This window comes from Epinephelus fuscoguttatus, linkage group LG10 (genome assembly GCF_011397635.1).
Source record: "Epinephelus fuscoguttatus linkage group LG10, E.fuscoguttatus.final_Chr_v1".
NCBI classification, from domain to species: domain Eukaryota; kingdom Metazoa; phylum Chordata; class Actinopteri; order Perciformes; family Serranidae; genus Epinephelus; species Epinephelus fuscoguttatus.
In genome coordinates, this window is record NC_064761.1 from 13,278,937 (window position 1) to 13,301,898 (window position 22,962).

The following is a 22,962-nucleotide window of genomic DNA, read 5'->3' on the forward strand; positions in this document are numbered from 1 at the left end:
GACAGCATCCCGAAAGTGAAGCCAAAATGTCTTGATCACCCTCTGGTGGCTGGCTGCAGTATAGGTTATAAAGCACGCCCCCCTTCATGTTACGTCATGGAACATGAGCCAAGCTCAAAAATCAAATTTCTTGTTCTTTTTACCCTAATGAATATTCAAGAGTTTCATTTTGGTGTGATAAAAAGAAGGTGTAACATCAGTTCACAATCAATGGCACTGCTTGCAGTAGGGTCAGACTGGTGCATGGGTGGGACCTCAATACCGCGGTTCACTTCCTGATTGCTGCTGTGCAGACCCAGGCTCCAAATGATGTCGCCAGTGCAAGATGGCAGCAGACGCATCCAGGATAATTTGGCTTCATTTGTGTACAGTGGAAGGAAGTGGAGACGTGTCGCCCATGTTTATATACAGTCGCTGGTTCAGAGGAGTTGAAGTTTCCCAGACAGTCAGAGCTGACTTGCTGATCAGTGTGATCTCTCTCTCTGTCAGAGTGAGCTGGATCTAACAGCCATCGTCAAGTGGAAAACAGCTGTGCTTGTTTGTTTGTGTCCTTACAAACTTCTTACCCTTTTACCGAAGAGGCAGACGAAGGCTTATTTGTATTATACACTGTGTGACTGTTCGACTCTGGAAACACTGCTGGAAACTAAAAGGCACACAAGAGCACGCACCCCCGCCAACACTATGCAGCTTTTCTAACTTAGAGTTTGACACCAAAATAAATCATTTCACACAATAAAATTCAAACTTGGATTTAAAACTTGAACCCAAAAACATACCCTTAAGGACTTGGAATCAAACTTGCCTGCACAATAATGAAGATAACAAAACACATGACATGTGAGTGTGTGTGTCTCACTTAACATGTCACTGCAGAAACGTGAAGACAAAAAATTTCATTCTGTGGGCCAAACACTTTTTTTGCCAGGTTAGCAGCTTGGCTTTAGGAATGGCATTGTCAGTCAATTGGTTGGTCTAGACTACTACATGAAATGCACAGACATTTCAGCCTGGTCTCACTCTAGAGTCGTCAAAAACCAGCACTTGGTCGGCGACTTTCAGCATCCAACAAAAAAATCCTTTCACATCAGCTTCATACACAGCTGGTCACCATTATTTAACCATGCACGGGAGTGTCAGGGGGGAAGCACGGTGGGACAACGCTGAAAGTTAAGGTAGAGGAAGTCTGAGTAGGGTCGGTGGGAGGGGTGGTGGATAGGTCCAACAATCACCCGTGAGGCTGGTGTTCACCTCCCATAAGATTGTAACACCAAATCCTGTTCTCTTTTTCCTAAACCCAACTGCATGCTTTTGTTGGCAAAACGTAACCACATATTCATTCTTTGATCTTCTAACCGCTTCATCCTCTTGAGGGTCGCGGGGGGGCTGGAGCCTATCCCAGCTGACATCGGGCGAGAGGCAGGGTACACCCTGGACAGGCCGCCAGACTATCGCAGGGCTGACACATAGAGACAAACAACCATTCACACTCACATTCACACCTATGGACAATTTAGAGTTATCAATTAACCTAGTCCCCAATCTTCATGTCTTTGGACTGTGGGAGGAAGCCGGAGTGCCCGGAGAGAACCCACGCTGACACGGGGAGAACATGCAAACTCCGCACAGAAGGGCTCCCACACCCAGGATCGAACCGGCAACCCTCTTGCTGTGAGGTGACAGTGCTAACCACCACACCACCGTGCCACCCGTAACCACATATTGTTGAAGGGAAAAAAAACGTCAATGTGGTGTTGTACCGACATGGTGCATTTATTTCTAAAGAGACTGTATGCAAACTGTACATTTACTATGAAAGCAGAAATGTATTTTAACTGGCTGAAGTTGACACTGCATCCCAGAACATCAACAAACCAATGCACCAAAGGTACCTTGCACATCATATCTTGACTTGGAGAGTCCATGACCAATTGTCGATATGTGACTAGGTCGGAGTGAGAATGTGTTGAACATTCATGATCCCCAGAGGATCATCCCTTAAGTTTACATTTCAGTTCATTATCAGGTAAAAATGGTAGTTTGGCCGATACCTTCTAAAGTAAAAAAACTGTCCATTAGCCTCAGCTGTACTTTGTATTTAGTGCTACTATGGATTGAAGAAAACGTGAATAAAATGATCAGAAATGACAAACAGTACCTATTATGAGTAGTTCATGTCAAAATGTTCGGAAAAAATATATTTGCTTCACCAGAACTTCCAAAGATTAACAAGTCCATGGCCAGCAGCTCTGTGAGGTTATACAGTATTTTTGGCACCGAGGTGCTTGGAGCTATATGTTAGCGTGATAAAATACTCACAGAGACAATGTTAACATGCTGTTTAGCAGATTTTAATGTTGACCATGTTTATCATCCTAGTTTAGCATGCTAGCAAGCTATCATTTGGTAATTGGCACTCGACACAAGGTTTGTTTTGCAACTATTTGGCCATAAACCAAAGTACTGGACAAATTTAAATTTTACCTAATGATGCCACTAGATCAAAGAGCAGAGGATTACATTTTTCACAATTCATCCTCCAGTGTCACAGAAATCATTTTACCAGCTATCAAGATATTTCAATAAAAACTAAAATAGCTAACATCGCTGAGCTAGAGGAAGTCAGGAGATCACCAAAATCTGTAGGAATCATCCTCTGGGAAACCATTAGTGTCTGTACAAATCCATCAATTGCCATGATCCAGACAGGACGAAAGTGGTGGGCAGATCGACCGCCAAGACCAATATTTCCATCCCAAGAGAAGGACCTCAACGTCTGTCTATTGAACAGTTTGGTTTCTTAACTACAAATAATATAAACTCACTGAGCAGTGAACATGGCTCTAGTTTTCTTTATAAGTAACTGCTACTCAAAGTTTATCATCTCCTCTGTAAAAGCAGACCAAATTATGCCCACTTCAGCTATGACTGACAGCAGATGTCTCAAAGCTTTTATAAGTAAATCAGCTTTCCTCGTTAACTCAGTTTGTGACTTTCTCTCTGAGTTTCGAGGCATCACCTAAAAGCTTTTTGTTGAGTCATTCATAATTGTGTAAGTCAAACTAACAGTTAGCCTGGTAAAGCCGTTTGGCTGAGACTGATGTGAATCCTGCAGACCGGAGCCTGACAGCCCGACAGCTTAAATGAGACGCTGTGCTGCCAGGCTGACTGCTAACAATCAGAGAAATAGTTGTTCCTCATTTCCAGCCTTTCATCTGTCTGTTGGTGACAAACCAGGCAGGCCTGTAATTCTGCTGACTCTCACAATCTAAGACCTCCCTTGTTAGGAAATCACATTACATTTAAAGTACACTTGTAGATAAACTGTTCTCTGCAACACAATTAACTACATTTTCTCTGTGAAATGGTATTAATACAATGCTGTAATTTCTTCCATGCTAACTGCATTAATACGTGGCTCCATGGGAGGCAGACCTAATCAGCAGAATTAAATGATCAGAAGGAAACTGCACTGCAACAAAGCAGCAATTAAAACATTTATCTGGAGTCTGCAAGGTTTAACCCTCATCACATTAGCACACACGCTAAGTGCTGAGACAAGCAACAACAAAAAATGATTGCAAAACACATTAGTAATGGGAAGGAAGATTCACAATGAAATATATCAGTCTTATGCAGATTTGGATTGCTGCAGGTTACATCACTTCTAATGGACCCAAGGCGAGATATGTGAAGTATGTGATGAGCATTTCATTTATGGATCATATTTGCATTTCAAAATAGGGACAAGACATTGAATGGCATACTTTTTTTTCTCATTGGGGGGGACATTAGTTCACTCTGTTTAAAAAAAAAAATACAAATTATCATGCTCTTCTTTCTTTTCCTTTTGCCTCTAGCACTTAGGGTTGGCTCTCCCTATGGGTGGAGAAGAAATGATATTTCTAAAAGGATTCTTTAAATAATCACGCAAAGCTTTGCCCTCTTTTCTGAAAGACAAAAATAGTTTGTGCTTAAACTTTGAGCTACATACAGCAGACTTTGTAGGACAGTGTGGGTAAATTATAACACATATAAATTATGATTTGGATTAAAATAACTATTTGTTAAAGGACCAGTGTGTAAGATTTAGGGGGATTTAGTGGCATCTAGGGGTGAGGATTGCAGATTGCAACCAGCTGGAACTTCTCCTGGTTGAAGCTGAATTATCCACAGAGGTCTCTGCCTCCCCAAAAACGACCAGACCTGGTGATTTAAACTTGTAAGTCACTAAATTTAACAGTGTAATAAAAAATAAATACAACTTATTTTTTTAAACTTCTGTTTTTTCAAAGCTACTCATCATGGAGGAGCTTGGAGCCAGTGTTTGGTTTGTCCACTCTGGGCTACTGTAGTAATATGGTGGTGCAACATGATGATCTTCATAGACAAGGGCCTGCTCCTTATGTAGATATTAACAGCTCATTGTAAGGTAGCAAAAAAACAATATATCCCCGGAAATCTTACACACTGGACCTTTAAGTTTAGGGGAAATCTGTCGTTATGGTTAAAATGGTTAAAAGCTTGTTACACTTCTTGGATAAGGTCAGGGAATGATTGTAATCATGGTTTAGAGATACCAGTGTTGAGTGTTTGTTGGTGGGAAATGGAGACAAACATTGTCTCCAGTTATGCTTTGTTTACCCAGCCACCTCCACCTCCACCCTTTGCATCCTTTGTGGCTACTTCCAACTTTGCTATCAACGAACAAGAGTCATAATTCATATAGCAACTAGAAGACTTTGTCACCTGGCTGTAAACACACATTGTTTTTGGTCACTTGCTAAAACAACTTGTGCTGTTTTTCTTGGGAAGACACTTCTTAAATTCTGCAAATGATTTATATAGGCTGTAATTAAGCTACTGCACGGACATTTCAAGTGAAAAAGAAGCCAATGCAGAAGTGGCAAAAACTGCAGTTCCTCAAATGGCCACTTGAGGCTGGTGCCAAAAACAGGTCCAACATCATGATCCACGTTTCCACTGAGCAGGACGGTATGGTTAAGACCAGTTTGGGACACTTTTTTTCAGTGTCCCTTTGAAAAGCTGTGGATGGTACCAATGGAGAAGTGCCTTACCAGCCCCATTTTTGGTCCGCCCTCTGTTAGGGTACCTAGCACACAGATCTAGTACTAAAAGGTGGAGCTGTGAACACTGCAGTCCATTGATTTGTCAGTAGCGGCTTATGTAACCACTGTTCATACCATGAAGTTTTATTAGTAAATTATAATCATAAAATGAAAGGATGTTTTGCTGCCTCTTGCAGCATTCTGAAAATGTTGGCGTGCAACTCCATTCTGTGGACAATAACTGAGGTTCAGACTTCCCTCAGTGTCACCTGTAATGAGGAAATACGGTGAGTGCTGGATGGAGCAGTGAGTGACAACAATACCGCCCACATTTAAGAGCAATGTTTAAGGTGGTGGAAACACTGGGGTCTAGGTAGCATATCTGAAGGCTTACTTTTGCCCAACTTTAGAGCAGAAATGAACATGTGTCACAGCTCAAGTTTCTCAGGGTATGTTTTTTTATTTCATTTATTCATGTTATTTCCTGTTTTATTTTGAAGCTCACATCTCCTCTCATTTCAGATCACTTCACTTCCTGCCTCTGTGTGTTTTCCCTTTTGATGACTTCACCTGTGTCTGATTGTCGGTCCCTTCCTGATTAGCCTCACCTGTGTCTCGTTATCCTTCCCCTCACCAGAGTATTTAGTGTGTGTCTTGTTTTCTCTCAGTGCGATTTTGTTTTAGCTCCTTGTGTGTCTAGCACTCAAGCCTTTTGTTTCCCTGTGTCCCTTTCTTGTTTTTTTGGATTTAGCTTGCTGATTGACTCTGCCTCTGTCTCTGCCTCACCCCTGTTGGATTTGTTTGCCTCCACTGATTGTCCTTCTGTGTATCAAACCTACCTTTTGACCAGTAAAGACTGTGTTATTTTACCCAAACTGTCTCCAGAGTCGAGTGTTTAAGTCCACTCTCACCTGGTTCACCAGTTGTTACATGTTTACCACCTGGTGCGAAAAATGGTTTTGGTCTCTGTAGCTACTTTCAAAATTCATGACAACTGTACGGGGTTTGGATTTTTATGTAACTCGCCCATTTAAATTTAATTTAGACCTAAAGTTCCACACTCTGATCCAAATATGGTTATGTCTGAAAATGAGTCCAAGATGGCAACGACCAAAATGCCAACAAAACTACATCCACTGTTTTCATACAGTCTGCCCTCTACATGTAAAAATCCTTGTGGTTAAAATGGATGATGTATTTTTCATAGTTAAATAAAAAAGCAGCAAGAAACTAAGCCATAAAAATATGACTTGATTTTAGTCATTACACAGAAAAAAACATTAATCTATTCAATATCCCTGGAAAACTGTTCGTTACTGGGTAAGATGCAATGTACAGGTTGTCACGGTTATGTTGGTAACAACATTACCTACAGTGAGTACAAAGGCATCTGCTGTAGTTAAATAATAGTAATGGATTGTTTTCTTGTATTTCTCCCCTTACTTCTATTACACCCAATCACTTTTTTACTGCGTGGCTTTAAGTGTTCCTTTGTCTTCATGGTGCAGGTTTTGCCACAATACTGACTCACCAAAAGATGGACCCCCCAAAAATACAGGTCTCTACAATCAGTTAGACCCATTAACTACACATAGGTGATCTCCATTTTACTAATTTGTGACTTGTAAAACAAACTGGCTGCACCAGGATGGAACCAGGTGTGTCCTATGAATGATTGCTTAGTCTCCTGTGTTTGGGATTTTTCTCTCGATTAGTGACAAAACACAACATTAAATAGTTTGATTCAATGTTGTAGAATAATAAAATATAAAAATGTCCCTTATGTTCAGTTGCACATTGAAATATTGCATCTACATGCTCCTGAGTCATATTTTGTTGTATTTGCTGATTTGTGAGCAAGGACACGGAGGACACCCAGAACCTGCAACTGAAAAACTACTCAGGCCCCCAAGGCCTCTTCACCAACTCTCCAATCTTAAATAATAGCCCTCACTGATAAAGGATTGTTGTAAAAGAAGAATTCAAGGTTTCTTTTACAACCTGGGTCTCTTTTTATTTATACATATATATATTTTGTAGTTTTGGCCATCACTCTGATTGGCCATAACAACATAACTGGATTTAAAACTGACTGGTTTAAAAAACGTGTCTTATGAAAATGTTACCATAAGAAAATGGGGTGATGGCCTACAGAAATAACCTCCAGGATTATAGCTTGATGGTGTCTGGTTTGGGCTGAGCAGAAGCTGAGTATCATTATTACACAAGGCTCTTTTCACAAAGAGGTGGAGGACAGAACAGAATCTGTTCACGAAGAAGAGTCTTGATTATTATAATTACTGTTTATTTCAAGAGGGTCTTACATGGCCCGCTCCCACTGTGCCACTCAACTCGTCAAGCCAACAAATAAAAAGCCTGTCATTAAATCGGAAAGGAGGAAGGTCAAACCAGCAGGTTAAGTAATTATTAACAGTATTTCTAGCTAATCTGATGTTAATTTGCTGTTTAATTGAGACGAGAGTAACAATGAGGGAGGATGTTGAGATCTACATTAACGTATATAGGAAAGCCTTTTAAAGGGGCAGTGCACTCCAAACTCAAAATTACATATTTCTCCTCTCACCTGTAGTGCAGAGTCCTGCACTGGGTCGGTTACCCGCGGGTATTTGAGAAATAAGTGGATAAAATATACAATTATCATTTTATAATGTTTCTGAAGTGTTTGCCTGATGGATTACTTCTCTCCTCGATGGATTCTAAAAACACGTGACGGCTCGTAACTGCTGAACGTCGCTTTGGACAGAAAGTAAATCTATTATTACACATGTAAAGTTTCTTTACATAGATTAAAAGTTTAAAAGCATTAAACGTAACAAACAAGTGCTTTTACACTCGTATGGGAGGAAAATACAGAGGGTTGATGATGGAGCTGAACTCAGGTTTTTATTGTGAGAGCTGCTTCATTCAGGTCGTTGTTTACTTACTGGCACCTTAACCGTGGCGATATGCTGTTCAATATTCAGCCAATATGACCCAAAATTATTACTTTAAATCCGGGTTACGGGTCGGGCTGCGGGTCGTGTTTCAAAGGGTCGGAACGGGTTGCGGTACTAATTGGCCTGATGTGCGGGTTTGTGGTACAGGTACGGGTTTGTACGTCGCCGGGTCGGGTCGGATCTTGAAAATTGGACCTGTGCAGGACTCTGCTGTAGTGCTATTTATCACTCTAGATTGTTTTGGTGTGAGTTGCTCAGTGTTAGAGATATCAGCCGTAGAGGTGTCTGCCTTCTCTTTAAAGGAACTAGATGGCACTCGGCTTGTGGTGCTCAAAGCACCAAAAAACAAGCATTAAAAAAAACTCAGGGCCAAATTCACAAAAGGATTGCGTGGCTTTTGCGGCCACTCAACCGGTAAAAATGGAGCAAACAGATACCGTCTAATTCACAAAGCACACGCAAAAATTGCCCCTTTCTATGCAAATGAGCCTCATTGATAAACAACGTCTAATTCACTAACACCAGCGCTAATAGCCACACGCAGTTTGAGTGAAGTAAATAATGTCTTTAGAAAGCTGGTGCAAACTGGGCGCTCCTCTGTGGAAGCCTCTCGGCCAGACTTTCCAGTGATCGTGGCAGCAGTGATCGTCTGTTAAATCAGTCTGTAAATAATATTTTGACATTATTATTATAATCATTATTACTTTAATGGCATCTGAAGATATTGATGCATTGAACAGGTGACAGTCTGCGGTTGTTCTCAAAACGCACTTCTGTCACACACTTCAAAAGCAATTTTCAGTAATTTATTTTACGAAACGGGGGAAACAAACGTGAACAAAAACAGTTCCATAATTCATATTAAATTCAAAAGATAATGAAAAAACAGCTACAAGTGAGAGGGAATAGTGATAAAGTGGTCAAACTTGGTCAAATCCACAGCCTCAACCCATCCGACACTGTTAGACTGACTCACCAGCAGACATCACTACATGAGGGTATACAGTATTCAGTACTTTGCCAAACAAAGGCTAATTAACTAATACCAGCGCTAATAGCCACACGCAGTTAAGTGAAAAAAAATAACGTCTTCAGAAAGCTGGTGCTAACAGAAGGTATTTAAGTGTGTCACGCCCAGACTTAGCAGTGATCATGGCAGCAGTGATTGTAGCAAGGAGAAGGCATTGTCATGCCAGGCGTGCTCGTGAGCGAATATTTAGACGGAGAATATCATTTTTTTTATTTGACTGAGACCTAAATCAATCGGAGATACAAGTTGCCAAGTCAAGCAATCAGGGGCAAACTGCACTCAGCTGCCAAACTTTGTGGGCGTGTTTGCGCTGTATCATTAGCGCAATATCCTTTGTGAATAGGACGTTAAGACGGAGCAAACTGCGGGTGCAAGTGAAGTGCAATTCAAGGTACTATCAGCGGACACAGTTCATTCTTTGTGAATTAGGCCCTCAGTTAATGGTTAAAGCTGAGAAGAGTTAGATCACTATGTGAAACATTATCATTGTGATATTAGACACAATGTTTCCATCCTGACAATCCATTTAAACACTGAAAACACCAAAAGTAATTTAGCTGATGACACCTTTCCTATGAGTTTAGTTCTGCTGCCAGAACATGATCATCGTCATGGAGAAAGTGACACTGTCGTCAAATAAAGCACTTAACCTCCAGTATTTCATGACAGCAGGGTTTTCTTCAAAGACAGGGTAACTGCGTTTAAAATCCATGTTACAGTAATGTCAGGCTGCTGGCAGGAAGATGGTGATACAGGAGAACAGGACTTTATTGCTGAAACTTGTGTTGCTGTGCACCACAGAGCTGCAGCTGTGTGAAGGTGAGATGAGGGGAGTCAGGCGAATGAATCTGACATCACACACACACACACACACACACACACACACACACACACACACACACACACACACATAAGAAAACCCACTGATGGGTGAAATGAGAGAAGGAGTTGGGAGTGTCACTGCATGGCTTAAAGACGGAGGGCAACTACAATGAATGTCCACACAGGGCACTGAACCAAACTCCTCCACTTCTTCTCTTTTTTCATACACTCCTCATTTCTTCCTCTACAAACTTCTGCTCCTGTTCCTCCTTTTGACTCCTTTCTTTCCTCTTCTGTCCCATCACACTAAAGTACTTTTTCTCTATTTTACTTCACATGTTTGGCTTTGGCTCAGTTCATCCATTTTCTTAGTAATACACATAATAATCCCACAGCTGTTAGATTTTTAAAACTGACTGGATGACCCCAACAATGCAAAATACTTAAGACAGCCTTTCTTTGACTTTGGAAAATGGGATAGGCAGGATTATGCTGGGCTTGGTATGCACATAAAGTTGTTTATTTCACTGGCTGGTGATTACTGATTTATTTGAGTACTCAAGCAGATACTATAATTATTGACTAGTATAAAACTGCTTTAATCAATATATTTTACATTACATTGTATTAAAATGGCAACTTGCAACATGTTCTCATATTTAATTTAAACATTAAGAGTCAGTGTTGTGTTTATAACTTGTTGTACTGCCCCCAAGTGGGGAGAAAATCAATAAATGGCGGTTTCAAGTCATTTTTTTTTGTTCAAAGTTCTTTCTTCACCTTGGACCTTGAGCAGAGAACAGTCAGAAAACAATCTCACAACAAGTGGTCCATTTAATAGGTGTTCTGGACCTCTTGATCATATCACATGATCTTCATCAGCAGATGGACTTTGCCCATTTGACTTGAAAATTTGAGACTGTCCTCCTCCAAAATTACTACCACTTCAGTCGTTTGTATAAGCAAATTATCACAACCTATATTTACATTTTTGTCAGGCAGTAACCTCTAAGTAACCTTGGGGCAGCAGTAGCTCAGTCCATAGGGACTTGGGTTGGGAACCAGAGGGTCGCAGGTTCGAGTCCCCGTCCGGACCAAAATAGTGAGCGTGGACTGGTGGCTGGACAGGTGCCACTTCACTTCTTGGGCACTGCCGAGGTGCCCTTAAGTAAGGCACCAAACCCCCCCAACCGATCGGGGCGCCCCACCAAGGGCAGCCCCCTCACTCTGACATCCCTCTCCAATTTGTGCATGTATAGGTCCTGTTTGTGCATGTGTGTGTCTTTCGGACCTGTGTGTAATTGACAAGCAAGAGTGAAAACATTGAATTTCTCTTCAGGGGGATTAATAAAGGAAATAAACTTAAACTTAAACTAACTTAAACTAGTGGCCATAGTTGTTATGAGTGGAACAACGGAGGAAGTAGTGTGGAGTGACAATAAAAAATCATGTTAACCCAGGAGACTGCTGTTTGTGCCCTGTGTGAAAACAAAAGTCAACGTTGAGTTATTTTAACTATGTAACAAAGTCTACTAACACTTATTTGCGTTAAGTTTTATAACAAATGTACTTGTTTTAACCATGATTTACCTATGACAGTGTAGTTTTGTTACCCAAACTTAAAACACCCGGTCTCATTGCGAAGTCGTCAAATACCGGAATTTGGGCAATGATTTCCATATCAAACATCAACGAAGAAGCTGTCATTTCACATTGCCACCAGTGTGTAATGGGGCCTAACGGCAATAGGGGGAAATGCATATGGAGAACGATGTATGTTGATTGGGTGAAAAATAGGGTAGACGGGGAGGGGGGTGATGGATGGGTCCAATAATCCCCAACATTCACCCAGAAGGCCGGTGTTTGCTTCCGGTATGAATGTAAAGCCAAACCCTGTTATTTTTTTCTAAACCCAACCACATGCTTTTGTTGCCTAAACCCAACCATGTGTGAGTTTTGGCTAAACATTACCAAGTGTGTTTGTTGTTGAAGGAAAAAATTCGTACTAAAGTACAGTTTTGAGGGACTTGTACTTTATATGAGTATTCCATGCAACTTTATAGTTCTGCTCTACTGCATTCCACAGCATTTTACTGCACATTTTACCATGGTCCTACAACCTAATCTACTCCTACTACCTAATCTGACAGCTACTGTCACTAGTTATTTTGCAGATTAGGATTTTACACACAAAACATACAACTATGAAACGTGTTGATGCATCAGAGATTATAATCCAACAACAGAACATTAAATAATATAACACTGGCAACACTGTATACTTTGTAAAACCACTGATTTCCTAGGCTAAAAGCACAGAGAACATGTTATTTCCTCTGAGAAATTTCTTTCTCACCATCCTCGCTGTTTTCTAAATTGGATATCAATTGTCACTGGCTTTTGTGTCACGTAAAGCACCGACAGCCTGTCACAAAGAGGTGATGAATTTACAGTATATATAACAATGTCACTCATCATTAACACAGTGTGTTTCTGCTAATAGCTGATGCCCACAGTTTCTACTTTCCTCCTACTTCAGAGAGTGACAGTGAATAGTGACCTCAGCAGAATGTGGCTGATTCTTGGACCAATAACAAGTCATCTGAGATAATGACAGGGCCATTTGATGAATGGGTCTGTTTTTAGGGAGGCAGACATCCACTGGGGAGTCGGCCTTGGGCAAACACAAAATCCCTCAGGTCACAAAGGCAGATGGATGGACTGCAGTTCTCTGTCACTTTTATCGCTTAACTACTTGTCCCTGGATTAATAAATCTAGATTCATGACTGGCAGCTCCAGGCTCACACCACCAGCCGCTGCCACCTTTACGTAACCTTGACTTAATCAGAACCTCCTCATGACTCCACTTCCACTAAACACATTTTCATAAATGACACTAAAGAAGAAAAGTAAGGGGCGATTTATCCTCCACTACTTTGCTCTTTCCTCGTGGTGGTTCTCTAAGAACCCACCGTCTCATGAAGCATAAAGGACAGCAGAGTTTTGCAGAGAAAATGCCTCACACATTCACACCAAATTGATTTTATTCAGGGGTTTATGTTCTCTCAGTGCACACCACCAGCTCATTGAAAAGTAATAAATTCTGATGAGACAGGGCTGTTCGCATATGAAACAGGGAGCTAGGCCCAAATTTAAATCAACTCCTCTCCCAGCATATTTTTTACCAACTTATTCTCTGTCTGGCTGTGGACTGGAGGAGATGAATTTCCTGAGAAAATAACAGCACATTAATGTTTCCCTGCTCAGCCTCAGCTAGTTAAATAATCAAACACACCTACTCAACCTACAGTCTCAGCCATCACAGAGATTAAACGCTCCGGAAGACACTGTGCTGTTTTCAGCAGTGCAATAATCAAAATGCAGACAAAGTTGTGTTTTCTGTTAAGTTTTAGAAGAATGTAAAAGCAGTGTGTCTACCTGTACACTGCATGGGGTGAACTGGTACCGACGGTAAAGGAGGAGAGTATGTGGGTATGTGAGACAGATTTCAAGTTGAAGGCAAAGAAAGGAAGAGGGTACATACTGTGACACTGTTTTTCAGTAATTTGCCAAGATGCTTAAAAAGATTGTTTCTCTGACTGCTTGCAGTCTAGCAAAGGCAGCTTTAGTATGACATTGTCAAACTGCCACAAAATCACTTGGAAAGACATCACAGTGAAAGACTGTGCATAGGAAGCATATACAGACTGACAGTTATCCCTGGTTTCCTTAAAGTACAACTTTTACCTGACTTTAGTCAAGTCAAGTTTTGGGGCGCATTCACAGCAGAATAGTCTGGGGGACTTGGTTCGATTGGGTGGGGATCGCCGCAAAATTTCACACCTTCAATTGGTTCGCTTCACTTTCACACCGCACTTTTAAAGTGGACCCAACCACATGCAGTTTCAACAGCTGCTCGTTTGGGGGCGATGTAGCCTGAAACGATCACTGACCAGGAAGAAAAAAAAGCATGAGGAAGAAGAAAATCCGGCTCATCAATTGGCCAGGACCGAAAATGGAAATCCACTGTAGGTAGCCACAAGCAACTGCGATATATAGTCCTCTGACCATATATCAGTAAGCGCCTGCATCTCCTCACTACTCCACGTCTGCCCACGAGACATTTTCCAACTTCTTTTTTTACCTCTGCTTATCCTGGTTCACGCTGTTGGCTGTTTTTTTTACTACTCAAAATGCACTGCGCTCTAGGTCACTTCCTCTCTTTGGTTCACTTCCTCTACTTGGTTTGCTGGATAGTCCATTTGCATTTCCCACTGTAAGCGAACCACAGCAGGGTTCACTTGCAAGTGAACCGAGACCCCCACTTTTCAAGCGGACCAGGGTTTCCTTTGGTCCGTTCGAATGAGCACACCACTCCAAACGAACTGAACTATCCGTGGAAGTGGACCAGGGTTCATTTAAAGCTGATCAAATAGCAACAGTGTGAATGCATCCTTAGTAGCCTCACCTTAACCATAGATGCAGCAGAACACAAGAAACACTCACGTTAGATATTTTGGGGAACTTTCATGAGTGTTTTCAAAGGCACTGACAAAGAACATATTGCTTGAAGTTGAACATCTCTGTGTGGTTTTGTACTTACAGACTTTGTTTAAGAATTAGGTTTAGGTAAAGTTAGGACATATAATTACAATGCTGTGTGTGGTGGTTAAAAAGCATCTAAAACCTTCTTCATACCTTTCAAGCTCTCTTTGTTTATTCTTCACACAATTATTTATGACATTTTCCGTGTATACATTGTCTGACAGTGAGTGATTCATGGTGTCTGGACCCTGTCTATGCAGGAGGCTTTTGAAATATTCAGAATAGGTATAAACACTTTGGCCTTCAGACATTTCATGCATTTCGTGGCCTTCTTAGGATTACCACATATCCATTAGTACAAATGTGTGCATGAGCCTGTTTAAATTCAAGTCTTATGTTGAGGTAGGTTTAGATTAGAGAAGTTCGGGTTAGGGTCAGTAAGGATCTTCACGGGTAAGGGTCAGGTTATGCTGGAAAAGAAGTCATCTGCACGTGTTGTCCGACCGGGCCTGGAATCAATAATGTTGCATTTATCTGTATCCGTCAGAAGTGATTCTTGTGATAACAAATGAGAGCTTGAGGAATGAGTTTAAACTAGAGATGCCATGGTGGAAATTTTCCCTCATAGTCCAAACTCATGATAACACTGATTACACCGGACATTCTAAAAGAAAATATATTCGCAATGATGTGCAATGTCTGTAGAGAGCTTTCTTTGATCTTTAATGTTAGATCTCTCTCCTTATTTTCGACGGAAGAGGAACGGTTGGTGTGGCAGCGTGTGCTTTTCTTTTTAATAACATGAAGTAATGACGTGATAACATTAAGTGTTTTTTCTTTTTCTTTTGGGTTGTGGCTTGGGCTTGGCAGTGGCTTCCTCCTCTTTTTCATCTCCCTCTTTTTTCATGGCGTGCGCTCTTTGCCTAGGGATGACCACCTCTTCGCCAACCACCTCTTGGTCCCCCAACATTCAGGTCTTAGATTCCACCGTAGTGCGTGCCCATGACTACTGCCTTACGTATAAGACCCTGACTTGCCTCTGGCAGAGCTCTGTGCTGTAACTCTGCTGCTTTCATCCTACAATTGTAGCATCCATCATTAAAAAAGGTATTTTGCTTTGATGAAAGTGAGTGGGTGCATGAGTAAGTGACTGAGTAAGTGAGTAAGTGAGTGGGCCTTCCCCAAACCAGATCCGCCCCAGTACCACTCTAACAAGGAGTACTAGTTTATACTCACCTTCACAGTTGAAGCCCCCCTCATTGAGGCGTGGGCTAGAAATACATTTTTGGGATGAACTTCCCTCTCCCCCACAGGAACAGGAACTGTTGTAACTTTTTGAAACCATGGAGAAAAATAAAACCATTTTATGCTCTTCCTATATTTGTATCATTTATATTTGATCTGTGTGTGCTGCTACTGTTTACCTGATTTTTGTATATTATCCCTTTGTCAATAAATAAATAAAGAAAGAAAACCCCAATCAAAGCCTCTTTGGTGGCATTTCTTTTTTCTAAGCATCTCGTTTTTCATTCTGTTTTTAAGCTGCTTAGTTTTTGCAGCAGTTCCTGTAAATACACAACATTTTACAATTAAATCAGTTAAACCATTTTCTAGACTTGACTTGACTTGTAACAAACTGTACCCTTTAATTTGATAATGTCTGTATGATAATATTAAATGTCTTTGTTAGGTTGAGCAGTTTACTTTTGTAAGGGTAGTTGCATGAAACTAACATTTGTGTGTCACATGGTCAATAATTTGGCATCCATGTAGACTTCCACTACTCGTTACCTAACTGCCTAACTCTGCATGTGAATGCGGAAACAGAGTGGAAGTGGGTAGGGACAACCCAATCGGCAGAAGAAATGTTGGCCTTGTACATTTCAGTTAACTACAGATATGTTAGACTGCATTTGTGAATATGTAGAACGAGTAGCGCAGATGTTGAAACTTTATGTTTCAACAAAGCTGTAGATATTGGTAGTTATGTTTAGGCATTAAAACGCTTCGTTATGGTTAGGTAAAGATGACATTTTGGGTTAAAATACCAAGTTTAGGGGGCACAATCCCTGTAAATAAAGCAGCGATGTCTTGCTAAAAAAAAATGCTTTTCATGCCATAATCCTGGTATGAAAAGCAGCTCTCTGTAAAAAAAAAAAAAAAAAAAACGCATCCCGTGCCCCATCACTGCAGGACAGAGACAGTTATGTCTCAGTAAAAAAACAACTGCTTTTAGGGCCTGAAAAGCTGCTGCATGCACAGCAATGAGTAGGGTTGCAGCAGCACACCTTTTTGAAGGTATACCGTGATATTAATATTGACAGTTATCATACTGTGTACATTTGCTTATCGATGATATTGGGAAAAAAAAGCAACTGGACAGAGAATCTCAACTTTATTTTAGTTATGTTCAAAAGAAAGGCTTTTTACACATACCATAAAACTTCAATTAAAAGCTTTGTTCCAATTAAATGCCCAGTCCTTTTTACTAGCTGGGTGTGGCTACACATTTTGACAAATAAACACCTATCTTAATTAGACGCCTCGTCTGATCGCCAAGTAATTCATCCTTTTTATAGAAGTTCATCAACTGTATAAAAATGGGTTGTTGGCTACCTTAAATTATGTGTCCATTCCTTAATTACCCCGTAAGTTATTCATATTCCTTTAGTCCGTAAGGCTCCACTGATGAAAAGAATGAAAAGGGTTGTTCATAAAAATTAATCCAAGCTGTGAATACTGTATCAACAGGATGAAGTGGTGTTGTGCAGGTATATTGGGTGCAATAATCCTTGAGTGCCGTAACTCTCTCTCTCTCTGATGCGCTGTCTGTCGGAGCTAGATCAAGTTAAATTAAACCCTCTGTTTTCATTTCTTCAAGGGTCATTTTGACTTACAGTAATAATAATTCTGTAATACTGTGATGCCATGAAAATGATATTTTCTGAGACGGTCATCATACCGTAAACTATCTCATTCCATTGCAACACCAGCAATAAGTGTCGAAATCAGTGCTGGTTTTGTTGTTTGTTGGTCTCGAACAGTGGTGTGCAGAGACAGTTTACACACTATGTCACACAAGAGACTCTGATATGATACAAAAAATGTAACATTCAGAAATGTAATGCAATTATGGCAGCTGGGCTGGCAGGGAGAGGTGGGTAGTTTGGGTAAGGACATGCATGAGTGAGTGAGTGAGTGAGTGAGTGAGTGAGCGAGTGAGTGAGAACAGAGACAGACAGAATGTATCGCTGGAGATGATGAATGTGACGATGACAGAAGCCTGCTGTCCTTCATGTACAAAACAGGATGAATGATATGTCGGTTCTTTACTGAGCTGAAACCTTTTCATTGCTTTGGAAACATAATCTGGACCCAAGACAGGTCATTAAGTGGATGATAAAGGCTCTGACTGATCGACAGTATGCCGCAGAGCAAAACATATGAAGCACGGTGGAGTGACAGAGTAAAATCTCCAGTTCTGTGATTTGTCTCTCGGAAATTGTTGGGTCTGAGTCAACACAGACAATGTACCTGATTCATCTGGATTTGAGTCGATTTCAATCCATACTATCAAGATCTTTTTTTCCTTTTACAGCTAAGTCTTCCTAAACAATCAATACAGTTGAGAAACCACAATGCCTATTCATGCATTTATCTCTCCTCTCTACCCTGCACACCGAGCACCACCAATCTTTGTGTAAAAAGGCTCATTAGTGATGTTTTTGTCGATCAGCCTGCAAGGATGTCACGTTAAAAGCTGCCCTTATTTACAGCAGCATTCCAAGAGAGTACAGTATAATTACAGTGAAGAGGAAGGTTCATCAGATAGTACAGAGCCACTTCTACAGTGCAGCTGCTGGAACTATTCATTAAAACCTCCTGAGAGAAAAAAAAACAGCTCTAAGGAACTTAACAACAACAGAAAATGGGAGATCTATCTTTTTCCTAAACTTGTTGCAAGGTAAATCCTCTCATTTGTTAAAAAAAAAAAAAAAGGTTTTCTCACACAGCTTTTAAATAAGCAACTTTCGCGGGGACTTCACTGCTGAAATCATCTCTTTAACCAAGAACCCACTTTTTAGAATCTTTTTTGAATCCTTTTCTGAGAATAAAACAGGAGCCGAAGCAGCAGCATCCTCCTGTGCAGCTCTCCCACATCTCCACGGCAAGACCACAGTCTCTCCCCCTCCTTCTCTCTCTCAGGAGGAAATATCTAATGCTGGAAAAAGCTAAAATAAGAACACAACTTGTGGGATTCGCTGTCTTTTAAAACTTGACAGCTGTAAATCTCCAGAGGAAGCGAGTCCCCTTTTCAACAACAAGCCCCCGCGGTGGTCGGATCAAACACAGCCGACTGTTTTATTCACTGAATTCACAGAATAAACTAGAGGAGCTACAGTCCTTCCCAAACTGGAGAAACAGGTCGCAGCGCAGACCAGAACTGACCTGCAGCTGCTGCCTTAACGTCTCTCTCTTCAACTGCATGCTTTTATTTTGAAGAATAAGAAAGCTCTTGTAAAATGAATAAGGGCAGATTTCATGACTTTTTTTCCTTTGAAGGAATACACTGGAGGTGGAAACAGTCAATTAATCATTAGACAAGCTGTCTGATATTTGTTGAGGTAGCCTAATTTTTGAAGTTAAATTACCAACAGCTTCTCTAATTAATATAAATATTAGCTGCTTTCCTAGGAAGATCTTTGGCATTTGCATGTGTCTTCTTGGAGTTTAGGAAATTAACATTTTATACATTGCAGAATTTATTGATCAATCGAGAAAATAATGGACAGATCAATCAATAATGGAGAACAATCCCTAATTACAGCCCTAAAACAGTTATTTCAGTTTGGATTCTCTTGATTAATCAATAGAGATATTAAATATATTCACGTTTGGATTTATTCCAGCTTTATAAAAAGTAGCTACCCGTTATATTTGACTAGTTTCCATTCTGATATTATCTATTACATCAAGGAAAAGAAGAAGAAACAACAGTCTTTTACTTTCTTAATGAGCTGATTTATTCTTATGTGGATAGTTTAAAGTCTCATTAACAGCCACATGTCATCAACCAGCCAGCCTGCCCCCCTCAATGTAAGCCTGTGCCATAGCCGAGTGATGTCTTAGTGCTGTAATAAACCATGGTGGCCCCTCTCTTTAAAACATTGCACTCAACAGCCCGCTCTCCTCCCCAAGAAGCGCACGGAGCCGCTCACCTTCTCCACCTGTCCCACAGGAGCCGAGCAGCAGCGAGGCGATCAGCGCAGTAATCCAAGCGAGTCTTTTACTCCCCAAAGGCATGTTGAAGCGACGGGATGCTGCAGAGTAGCCTATAATCCCAGCAGTCGGAGAGGAGACAGACTGTCCGTCCTCCTCTTCTCCTCTCCTGTTCGCTTCTCTCCTCTGCTCTCCTCCAGCTCCGCTCCGGTGCGCTGCGCTCCGCTGCAGTAGCCCTGTTGCCACAGTGTGGAGGGGCCGGCCGGTACCTAGTGGGGAGGAGGAGGAAGCTCTCACACCTCCTGCCCTCCGTCAAGTGATGTGGGGGAGAAAAAAAGGAGCGAGGAAAAGACGAGGGAAGGTTTTTACGAGACTGCTGCAGGTCCAAGTCCAGCGCACAGCCTCCCACACTGAGATACTAAAGAAGCTCAGAGTTCCTAGAGGGAGTCCCAGGACTGGTGTCAGCGCAGGGAGAGCAAGTGGCTGATGGTTAACTCTTTATGTCAACAAGTCCTCGAACACATATAGGACCACACGTCTTAATGCAGCAATGAGCTGTGCGTCTTAATCAACTACAACCAACACAGTTCTCACATTTCTTTGCATGGGACCATGGATGCAGAGGATAAACTCAATGGGCCCCTGTGCACAGACATGTTAAAGCCCCCCAGTCCCTCTTAAAGGTCCAGTGTGTAGGATTTAGGGGGTTATATTGCAGAAATTAATAATATAATCAATATCATCTGAATCACAGAATCGTTGTGTTTTTGTTACCGTTGACTTAGTCTGAGTGGGCAGAAGTTTGCTGCATAGATCAGCCTCTCAGTGGGCGAAATGAGCCACCCGCTGAAGTCCCGCCCTACCACCTCCGGTTGTGCAGCAGTTTTCAACTTCTTGCGGGGATGTAGCCATTTTTCTGCCATGGTTCGCGTCCTGTAGGCGATATTTTTGCAAGCGCACCGTTGCTGTGGCACCGCCCAGAACGATTGTGATTGGTTGAAAGAAATACAAGCAGCCGGGGCGTTTTTTTCTCCAATCTTAAAGTGAGAGTCGGCCCAAAAGGTCTGGTGAGCGAGACTACCGTTGACTGAGCCCTTTATGGGGGAGTGGGTCCTTGTCTACAGATTCTGTCATGTGGCACCGCCATATTGCTAGAGTAGCCCAGAATAGACAAACCAAAAACTGGCTCCATATAGGGAGTTTTTGCATTTTCGCATCAGCCACTGTGGTTGAAAATGGTTAGAAGCTGCTCTGCAATAAGCAGCATAGGAGGAACACTTTTCAATGTGAAACTGCTTTATTCATTGTTTTTACTGGTTTAAATCATCGCATCTGCTTGTTTTGGAGATGAAGCAACCTCTGTGGATGATTCGACTCCCATTAAAAACCTCTTGAAGGTCTGTCCACTTAAAGGGATAGTGCACCCAAAAATGAAAATTCACCCATTATGTACTTACCCATATGCCAAGGGAGGCCCAGGTGGTGGCACACAGAGAGGCAGTTAGAGCTGCAGGCTACAATGAGGCTAAAAACAGAGTTCAAATGACGTTTTTCCAAACATCTTTGTATGTCGGGGCTTCAGCACACTTGGATCATTATGGACGAGCAGTATGGAGATATTTTGTGGTTTCAATTATGTGTTTTTGGACATTTGAATCTGGGGCGCCGTCAGCCTCCATTAGGTGGGGTTGTGTTGCTACCTCCTCTCCCCTTGGATCTCCACAAGGGATGTGAGGACTCTGAAACTTCACCTGGGCCTCCATTGGCATATGGGTGAGTAGATAATGGCTGAATTTTCATTTTTGGGTGCACTATCCCTTTAAGTGAACAGAGAACAAAGGTTAGCACACATTCGGGTGCTAGGCTAATGGCCGGTTTCTGACATGCTGAACAGCATCAGAGAAACTGTAATGTGAAATTTCTCCAGTGTTTTCACCGATTTTAATCACCTGTTCTGTTTTTACCAGTGTAAATCACCAAGTCTGTTTGTTTTGGAGAGAAGTAGACAATTTGTCTCATGGTAAAAACTTCCCAAATGTCTGGATCAGAAGTAAGGATGAGCGCACATTAAGTTATCAGATAAAAAAAGGTGTGCACACACAGCAGGCATCCTGCCTGCGATATGTCAAACAGCACTGGAAAAACACTGATTTATTCAGTGTTTTACCAGTTTTAATCACCTGCTCTGTTTGTTTTAGAGAGCAAGACACCTCTACGGAGAATTTGGCTCCAAATAAAAACCTCCTGAACAATGAACACAGAAGGAATTCTTTTCAGGAGAAGTTTCAGCCGGATGCAGTCTGCAATCCTCACTGCTAGATTCCATTAAATTTCACTAAATCTTACACACTGGACTTTTAAACAGAAGCACAGACCAGAGGTCATTTTGTCTTTCCTTAAGGCCAAAACACACTGGCGGCGTCCTATGACGGCGGCGTCATTGACGCAAGTCAAGTGCCGCCCCCAATACACACAAAAAGCGTCACGCTGCGGGGCGTCAACCGGATTTCTATTGCACACTCCAGTCTGCTAGGTGGCGGTACTGGTTGCCAACCGCCAATTAGAGCAAAAGACAAGGAAGAAGACAGGGCGCAAGAAGAAAACACAGAGCGCAGGACGACCACGACAACTAGACAACGACAGTACGTTGCTTATTGTAGTTGTCTTTATGTTATTAATTAACTACGGGAGCTGGGAAGTACAAAATAGTGCTTTTTCAAGGGTGGCGACGCTGGAAAAATAGGCCAATAGCGTAAAGTGCCGCGGCGCGGCACGTCGCCGTGCGTCGAGCTGCCACCAGTGTGGGTTTGTAAATAGAAAATAATGGGGCGGCTGTTTTGACGCGCGTCGTACGGCGCCGGTGTGTTTTGGCCTTCATGTGTCATTTAAAGTTTCTTCATTGTCATTTTTACATCTCTATGTGACAGTTCACAGGTTAAGCCCAGGGGCCCCCAGGCCCATTGGACTCCTGGGCTTGTGCAGGGTCAGCCTATTTAGCAATCCGTCCTTGGATACACTTAACACAATTACGTTTTTATCAAGCTTTTCAAACTGCCATGATCCTGAGATGTAAAATGAAACTGTAAGCCAGCAAACGATCAGGTAATTCGCTGAAGTCCAGCTTCAAAGACCCACTCCAGACATGCTTTAAAAACATCTACTTAAAATAATTATTTTTGTCTGATATGGTCTCTATCAAAATAAACTTACATAACCTAATTTAAATGACATCTGCATGGCCTCCCTCACTGAAAAATCCAAAATCTGTAAATGTATTTTCTTTAATGAATGGAAACATACTCCGAGGAGTCATTCCAT

General features: G+C 41.6%; 1 protein-coding gene across 1 annotated transcript in view; it reads right to left on the bottom strand.

The window, feature by feature from the left end:
- Positions 1–20,667, bottom strand: part of LOC125895479 (contactin-associated protein-like 4) — a 171,025-nt gene extending 150,358 nt beyond the window's left edge. The window contains exon 1 of the mRNA XM_049587347.1: positions 19,644–20,667. Within this exon, the coding sequence (XP_049443304.1) occupies positions 19,644–19,728 (85 nt within the window). The 5' untranslated portion in view covers positions 19,729–20,667. The remainder of the gene's footprint in view (positions 1–19,643) is intronic.
- Between the last annotated feature and the right edge of the window lie 2,295 nt (positions 20,668–22,962).